General features: G+C 41.2%; 1 protein-coding gene across 5 annotated transcripts in view; it reads left to right on the forward strand.

Annotated features, from left to right (window-relative positions):
- The window catches only part of ZNF157 (zinc finger protein 157), a 51532-nt gene extending 42725 nt beyond the window's left edge, over positions 1-8807 (forward strand). For 2 of the 5 annotated variants that reach the window (XM_041740269.1, XM_041740270.1), the window contains 3 exons: positions 5199-5325; positions 5618-5713; positions 6706-8807. In XM_041740269.1, coding sequence (XP_041596203.1) covers positions 5199-5325; positions 5618-5713; positions 6706-7928 — 1446 coding nt within the window. In that variant the 3' untranslated portion in view covers positions 7929-8807. Of the gene's footprint in view, positions 1-5196; positions 5326-5531; positions 5714-6705 lie in introns of those variants that run through there. The other 3 variants (XM_041740271.1, XM_041740272.1, XM_041740273.1) reach the window with 3 other exon arrangements.
- Positions 8808-9009: the final 202 nt, after the last annotated feature.

Genomic DNA, 9009 nt, shown 5'->3' on the forward strand with positions numbered 1-9009 from the left:
AATTTGCAAGTTTCATTCTTAAATGTCAAGATGTTTAACGGATTTTATTGTTTTTGTTAGGAGGGTTCCTCTATCTCTTGGATCTGAATGCCTGTTTCCCTCCCCAGATTAGGGAAGTTCTCAGCTATGATTTGTTCAAATACACCTTGTGGTCCTCTTTCTCAGCCACTTCTGGAATTCCAGTTAGACATATGTTCTTCCTTCTGTAGCTATCATTTATTTCCCTAAGCCTTTTCTCATTGGTTCTTTTTTTAAATTTTTTTTTAAATTTTTATTTATTTATGACAGAGAGAGAGAAAGAGAGAGAGAGAGAGAGAGAGAGAGGCAGAGACACAGGCAGAGGGAGAAGCAGGCTCCATGCACCGGGAGCCCGATGTGGGATTCGATTGCAGGTCTCCAGGATCACACCCTGGGCCAAAGGCAGGCGCCAAACCGCTGCGCCACCCAGGGATCCCTTCTCATTGTTCTTAATTGTTTTTCTCTTTTTTACTCAGCTTCCTTCCTTTCCATCAACTTGTCTTGTATGTCACTCACTCTCTCTTCCATCTCATTACCCTAAGAGTTAGAACATCCAGTTTCGATTGCATCTCGGTTAAAGTATTTTTAATTTCAGCCTGATTAGATCTCAATTCTGTAGTAACACAGTCTCTCGAGTCTTTATGCTTTTTTCCAGAGCCACCAGTAAGTTTATAATTTTGCTTCTGAGTTGGATTTCTGACATGGTATTTAAATCCGCGTTCAGTAATTCTGTGGCAGAGCATATTGCTTCCGGTTCTTTCTTTTGTGATTTCTGTCTTCTAGTCATTTTGTCTAGTGCAGAGTGGCTATATGAGTGAGCTGAGTCAAAAATATGAACCATGACCTATGTAAAAATACACCCTAGACAATTCCAAAAAGGTCAGAGACCAGAAAATAAAAGAAAAAGAAGAGCAGAACAAAATAAAACAAAAAGGCCACTAAAATGAAAAAGAGATTTTAAAACAAAATAGTAAAAATAAGAAACCAAAAGCAAAGAATAAGAAGAAGAAGAAGGAGAAAGAAGAAGAAGAACGGGTGGTGGTGGTGAGGAAGTGGTGGTAGAGAGAGAATATCTCCCCGAGGGGACCTAGAGGGTGAGCCTCTTGGTTCTGAGTGTATTTTGTTATGTATGTTAGAAGATGCTCAATTCCAAATTCATATAAACCAGTAAAACTTATATAAAGACCCAACATCGACTCCCCAAGCATTAACAATATAAGAGGGGGGCAGAATGGGAAGGAAGAGAGAATATAGTCTCACATAATGAACCAAAATGGTGTTCCACTTGGTTTCGGATGTATTTTGGTCTGTGTGTTAGGAAGTACTAACTTGTAGCATTGTGAAACAAAACAAAGTGGAAAAAACAGCAGACCAAAAATCCATATCTCATATATCTACCAAAATTAAATTGAGCATGTTGAAAGGAATCCAGAAATAAAAAATATATCTAGGACATATAATTGTAGAAATATGAAATTCAAAAAGGAAGACGCTTAAAAACGAAGAGTTGATAAAATATTATAGTTAAGGTGGGAAAAGAGAGAAAATATTGGAAGTTTTTAACCTGATATAAAAATGGGTTGTAATGAAAAAAAAAAAAAAACAACCCTCTAGTTCTATATATTATTTTCCTTCAGTCCTAGATCTTTACAGTGCTGCTTGTTCAGTAAACTTGCTTTTCTGTTGTTCTTCCTGGAGTTCTTCTGGGGGAGGGGTCTGCTGTGCTGACTCCCAGGTGTCTGTGCCTGGGCAGAGATGCCCGGCCCCTTGCCAGGTGCCAGACTCAGTATAAGCTGTTTATCCAGTGAGGCCTTTGTTCCTTAAAGGCCCCGCCTCTCCCAGTGAAAAAAAGTGGTGGCCAGATTTTCAGCTCCGGAGCCAAGGGCACCCTGTCAGTACCTAACCGCAGCCTCCCAGTCCACACTGCCTAGATGCTCCTGGGGTCAGTCATGGATGCACTGATCTGCACAGCTTGCCAGGCACCCAGTGGCAGAGTTCTCGCTTTCCTGTGACCTCCCTGCTTCCGCCTGTCCTGGGGTAACGGACGATGGCTTTTTCTGCTTCGGCGCCCTCTGATCGTGGACCCTGTGCCACGGGACCCGCACTCCCAGGGATCGCCTCTGCCAGAGAGAACTGAGGCCAGCCGCTTCTGTCCATTGCTGGGCTCTAGGGTAAAGGGAGCTCCAGAGCCACCCTGCATAACCGGCCAGCTTCTCCCAAATGCCCTGGAAGGTTGTGGACCATGGTTTGCGGTGAGCTTTCTCCTGGGCGCCCCTCCTCTTACAGTATCTCCTGGAATCTTGATGCTTCTCTGCCCTCCTGCGTTTCTGCCCTATTTCCCTGCTGAGCACTTTTCAGTCAGGGAAAACTCAGGGGCGGATTTTTATAGTTCCCACTCGTCCAGGGCTGGGCTATTGTGCCCTGGCGGCGTTTGTGGCTCCGCTTTTGCCCAGCTTGTCATGGCTTCTCTCCCTCACTTAATTTTTTCCACCTTCCTACCATGTCAGAAGTGAAAACTTTTCTCTCTGTAGCGTTCTACCTGTTCTGTCTTTACATCTCAGGTCAAATTCGTAGGTGTGCAGGATGTTTTGAAAGTTATCGAGGTTTGTTAGTGGGACCAGATGAGTTGAGGACGCTACTCTTCCGCCATCTTGCCTCCCTCCTCCTTAGCAGTCAATGATCATATTCATCTTTTCTCTTTCTCTTTCTATTCTCCTTCTATTTTTGGTTGTTTTTTTATTTTGTCAGAACAACTTAATGTTTATGCATTATCCTTCAACCCATGACCCCAGCCTTGTTTCAGCCTTAGCTTTACAGCTTTATGAAATGTTTGCTGTTAGGCTTTTTCCAGCATTTTCCCATTCATTGGTTTTGTTTGGATGAAACTCATTATTTGGTGTAATGTTGGTCAACAGAATTTCCTGCAGTGATGAGCATGTTCTGTATCTATGCTGTCTAGGATTGTAACCAGCTCTGTGTGGCTGTTGAACCCTGGAAATATGCCTGATGTGACTGAAAGACAGGATTTTCTGTGTTGTTCCATTTTAATTAATCAAAACTTAAAAATAAATAGCCACATGTGGCTAGTGGCTGCCAAATTAAATGGTGCACCTCTATTAAATTCCTTAGGAAGGTCACAAGCACTTTGGCATACTCAGCTGTTCTTCTAACAGCCTTGGTACTTGAAGAGTATCTTGGCTGGATATAATTTCCTTCATTTGTACTCTTCCCCCTTAACTTTCTTGACAATACTGTATTACTATTACTTTGTTTTTGATAAATTAATGGCAGTTTAATTCTCTTGACTTGGCATTATTTCATCTTTTTGGCTTTGAGACCCTGAGGAAAATTTTCTTTGTCTTTAAATTCTAATTGTCTGATTAAGATATAGCTCAGAGTGGGTTGTTCCAGATCAATGTTCCTTGGTACTCGGTAGGTCTTTGTGGTGAGGTTTGTTTTAGGATGCTGAGTATGTTCTAGCTTGAGGAGTATTCCACGTGTACTTGGAGAAACTTAATTTCTATATTTTTGAGAGGAATGGTGTGCACAGTCAATTGGTTGATGGGTGATTGTGTTTTTTCTTTTTTAATCCCTATTGATTTTCTGTCTACTAGTTACCTTTAATACTAAGAAAAGTGTTGAAAGTCAGCAGCCCTCAGTGTGGATTTGCCCAATTATTTCAGGTCTGTCATTTTTGCTTCATGTTATTCAGACCATTTTATTCGGACAGTCTTCTCCACAATCCTGCTCCCCCACGATCCCCTCCATGGTCTTTTGGCTGGACAGTTAGGGCTTTAGTCTCTCTGCTTTGGCACTCATTTTCTGTAACTAGGTTTGCCCTTGGGGCCAAGTGGTGGGCAGTTACAAAAAAGGCAATAGGATCCTTTCTACACTCTTCAGACCACTATTCTCCTTGCCAAGGAAAGGAATTTCTCTTCCTTACAGTAGGAGGTTTCTTCTGCTAGAAGGTTGGAGCTTTGGGTCTGGGGAAGGACTGCATTAAAAAAACAACAGTTCTCTCATTTTCTCTGTCCCACCGGGACCCTCTTCCTTCAATTTTCATGTAACTTAGGTGTCCTTGCTGAATCAGTACTTCGTACTTCTCTCAAGCTCTTTCTTTTTTCTTTGCCATCCAGTTTATTCTGGTGGCTTCGCCTCATACTGAAATGCTATTGCCTCCCCATCCTTGGCCTATCCTAGCCTTTTCTTCTGAGCTTCAGAACCATATATCCACCTGCCAGCTGGATGTCCATCAGTATGTGTCATAAACACTCCAGCTGAGGTCCAAGATCTATTTTAATTTCCCTTCTGCCAACCCAGTATCTCTCTAGTTTTAATCTTGCTAGCCTCAACCCATCTGCTCATGCCATTATCCTGGGAGTAGTAGTCTGTGCCTCTCTTCCACTTGAAGGTACTTCTGTTTAGTCTATAGATACAAATATATTGTGGGAAGGTCAGAAAATATTCTGATGGTGTAAGGAGTCAAGAGTCTTAGAGACTGAGGATCCGTAGGAAAAAAGAGTCGAAAATCCTCCCACTCTCTGGCCCCTAAATGTCTTCTACAGCACTTTATTTCATCAGAGCCTGAAGTGCTGTTTTTCTGTCATGCTTCTCTATGTGTAGTTTTATAACTCACTCTGTGTATTTCATGTTTACCTGCCTTTTCTTATGCTATTGCCCCATATTTTTTAGGGAAATTATATTCTTTTTTAAGGATTCAAAGCTCTGTCTCCTCAAATTAAGTGAAATCTGCTAACACCAAGTGGAATCCTATTCCTCCCTCATGAAAGCCCATTGCACCCTGTTATACATGTCTAGCACAGCTCCCATAATACCTCATTGCAAGAATGTTTTTATATACAAGTCTCTTTATTTTGGGGTATGAGCTCTTCAACAACAGGCACTCCATCTTCTGACTTTTCTTTTAACCAGCAACTGAGACAAGTCCGGGTACAAAGTGTTCACTAAGTAGTTAGTAGTCTTTTCTTCATGGATTGGTAAATTAACACAATAGCATGGCTGTTCTGGAGTTTCCCCCCCAACAATGTATATCAAGCAAGACAGAAAGTCAGATGTCCAGTGTAGCTTCTAGTTAACTCCTAATGGTGCTCTATGGTGAGAATTAGTTCCCATACATCTTTTGTGTGTCCCATTCTGATCATTGTAGATTGTTGTTACAGGTATCTGTGTCATTTGAGGACGTAGCTGTGGATTTTACCCGACAGGAATGGCACAGACTGGACCCTGCTCAGAGGACCATGCACAAGGATGTGATGTTGGAGAACTATAGCAACCTGGCATCTGTGGGTGAGGATTATTGTCCATGTAACTCCTAGTAGCATGTGTTTCCTTTCTTGGTTACTGTAATGTGTGCAACTGTTGTAGACTTTAATGATACTCTAGTGCTAGATTCAAGGGTCACAGATGATTCATCAGTTTGGGGCATCAGGAAGAGTGTGTGTGTTGTCACTTCCCCCAATGAAAGGTTTAAATGGGCCCCCTTCCTTGTGCAGCTCATGAGGATGCACCTTCCTCCTTCATCAGAGGCCCTAAAGCTCAGACAGCTTGGCCCATGTCCTGTGCCATTTCCCATTAACAGGCCTCTGCGTGGCCAAACCAGAGATGATCTTCAAGTTGGAGCGAGGCGAGGAGCTGTGGATATTAGAGGAGGACTCCTCAGGCCATTGTTACCCAGGTGAGTGTGCAATAATCAGACATATGGAAACAGGGGAAATAATAGCCCAGAAATTCAGGGCAAAACACTTTGGACAGTGTTTTTCAGTAATCTCTTTTTAGAGGCCCCTGCTCTTTGAAAATGACTGGAAGGTCTACACACTTCAGATACCTAAATCACACATGCCATTATTATGCTCACACTTAAGTTTTCGGTCTTATTTTATTTTGATTTTTGTAGTTATCTACCACTCTTATCCATCCCTGCCTGCCTAATCTTAGACATTCTTAGCTAGACTGTCTCTCTTTAGTATTCTAAATTACCTTCCTTCCCTCCATTGTCTTGGATGGCTACTGTTGTCAGGCATTCACTCATACATTCATTTAGTGTTCCACCAAATCTTAAATGAGTATCAACTCTAATCTGGTCATGTTCTAGGTGTGGGGGTCCAGCAGTGAATAAGTTGATATCTCTGTTCTCCGGGAACTTGCAGTCTGATGAGGGAAAGAGACCAGAAACAAATGTTTGGTGGTGAAAAGAAAATCAGTTCAAGATAAGAAAGATAGACAATGATGGTTGTGTGCTTGTGGAGAATGTGCTCAGGGAAGACTTTTTTGTGAGGTTGAAATTAGCGTGCCAACATCGGTGATAGGAGACAGACAGAACCATGTAGATTTTCAAATTCTGGGTAGAGAGAACAGTATGTATCAGGCCTGGTCTGAGTGATATATCCTAAAAATAGCAAAGAGACCAGGTATCTTTTTTTTTTTTTTTTTTTGAGGCTGGGTATCCTGATGGTGGGTAGTGAGGGTGGTAAGAGGCAATATCAGAGAATTAGCTGGGGGCCAAATTATGTATTTTTTTAGGATATGTTAAGCACTTTTTATAGGATATGCTTTATAGGCTTTGTTAAGCACTTTAATTTGATGCCATTTTTGAGATTTAAGTGAAAGAATGATCTGATTTGTTTTCATTTTTTATTTTATTTTATTTTTTCTGATTTTTTTTTAAAGGATCTCTCTCACTGCTGTGTGGCAACAGTTCTGTTGGGGGTAATACCCTCAGGCATGATAATGACCTTCAGCATCAGAAAATTCAAGCTTTGGATCAAACTGTTGAATATAACGAATATGGGAAAGTCTTCTACAAGAAAACAGGCTTTGTTGGACACAAAAGAACACACACAGGAGTAAAAAACTTTGGATGTCATGAATGTGGGAAAACTTACTGCAGGAAATCAAATCTTATTGAACATCTGAGAATACACACAGGGGAGAGACCCTATAAATGTGGTGAATGTGCAAAGACCTTTAGTGCAAGATCATACCTCATTGCTCACCAGAAAACTCACACAGGGGAGAAGCCCTTTGAATGTAATGAATGTAGGAAGTCTTTTGGCAGGAAGTCACAACTCATTCTACATCAGAGAACGCACACAGGAGAGAGACCCTATGAATGTACTGAATGTGGGAAAACCTTTTCTGAGAAGGCAACCCTCATGATTCATCAGAGAACTCACACTGGGGAGAAGCCCTATGAATGTAGTGAATGTGGAAAAACATTTCGAGTTAAGATATCCCTTACACAACACCAGAGAACTCACACAGGGGAGAAACCATATGAATGTGGTGACTGTGGGAAAAACTTCCGTGCAAAGAAATCCCTAAATCAACATCAAAGAATTCACACAGGTGAGAAACCATATAAATGTGGTGAATGTGGGAAATTCTTCAGAATGAAAATGACTCTCAATAATCATCAGAGAACTCACACAGGTGAAAAACCCTATCAATGTAATGAATGTGGGAAATCTTTTAGGGTGCACTCATCTCTTGGGATACATCAGCGAATTCACACAGGAGAGAAACCTTATGAATGTAATAAGTGCGGTAATGCCTTCTATGTGAAAGCACGCCTCATTGAACATCAGAGAATGCATTCAGGAGAGAAACCCTATGAATGTAGTGAATGTGGAAAAATCTTCAGTATGAAGAAATCCCTTTGTCAACACCAGAGAACTCACACAGGAGAGAAACCCTATGAATGTAGTGAATGTGGAAATGCCTTCTATGTGAAAGTACGCCTCATTGAACATCAGCGAATTCACACAGGAGAGAGACCCTTTGAATGTCAGGAATGTGGGAAAGCCTTCTGCCGGAAAGCACACCTCACAGAACATCAGAGAACTCACATAGGCTGGCCCTTGTCTTGTACTATGGAGAAAGCTTCTTTGTGAAAACTCCTATTACCATTTGATCAATCCCTTTGGGTCATCTAGTCACCACACACACAGAGTATACCTGTTATAATTGGCTCCTACACTGGTGTGAAAATACATCCTGATTCTCTTTATGGGACAACTCATTGATTTCATTTCTTTTGGATTTCCCTAATTAATGATGAGGTGGAATATTTTCTTACCTGTTGATTGGCCATTAGGATTTTTCTTCTGTGCACTGACTGTTCTATATCCTTTGCTCATTGTTTATAATGGGCTGCTTATCTTATATTTGCTTCTTGGTTTAAATGTTGTTGTTTTTGTTTTTTAATATATGAGAATATAAAAATCTTTTTTTTTCCAGTCATATGTGTTGCAGATAATCTGCTCATGGACTGTGCCTGGTTACTTAATTTTGTTAACTCTTCTGCTGAGCCTTTATGTTTGAATATTACCAGTTTCAAGTTGATAATATTCTCCTGTCCTTTCCTCTGAGGTTAAGGTTTTCCTTTCAACATTTAGAATTTTTCATCTACCTAAGAGTTTTTGTGTATGTGTATAGTGTGAATTGTACAATATATAATTCTCTATTGCTCTTAAAAACTTTACCTAAAGGATATCATACAGTGTTGAAACTCTGTAGCTTGCTTTTTTCATGAAATGTTACCTTTCCAAGGTCCATCTATGTTGATAAATCTAGGTCTGTTTCGTTCATTTCTCTCTCCATTCCCCTAGTGCAAGACATTTGTATTTTTTCTATGTTTAGCATCTAAATCTAAAAGTGGAACTGGGGGATCCCTGGGTGGCGCAGCGGTTTAGCACCTGCCTTTGGCCCAGGGCGCGATCCTGGAGACCCGGGATCGAATCCCACGTCGGGCTCCCAGTGCATGGAGTCTGCTTCTCCCTCTGCCTATGTCTCTGCCCCCCCCTCTCTCTCACTGTGTGCCTATCATAAATAAATAAAATTAAAAAAAAAAGTGGAACTGATGGGTCATAGAGTTAGAGTATAGGGAGTGTTTAAGTGATTAAGCTCTTGTGCCCTCACTCTGACACTCCCCTTCAACACCGTTCTCTGTGATGCTGGGGCTATGACTCTACA

The sequence above is a fragment of the Vulpes lagopus genome, chromosome X (assembly GCF_018345385.1).
Source record: "Vulpes lagopus strain Blue_001 chromosome X, ASM1834538v1, whole genome shotgun sequence".
NCBI lineage: Eukaryota > Metazoa > Chordata > Mammalia > Carnivora > Canidae > Vulpes > Vulpes lagopus.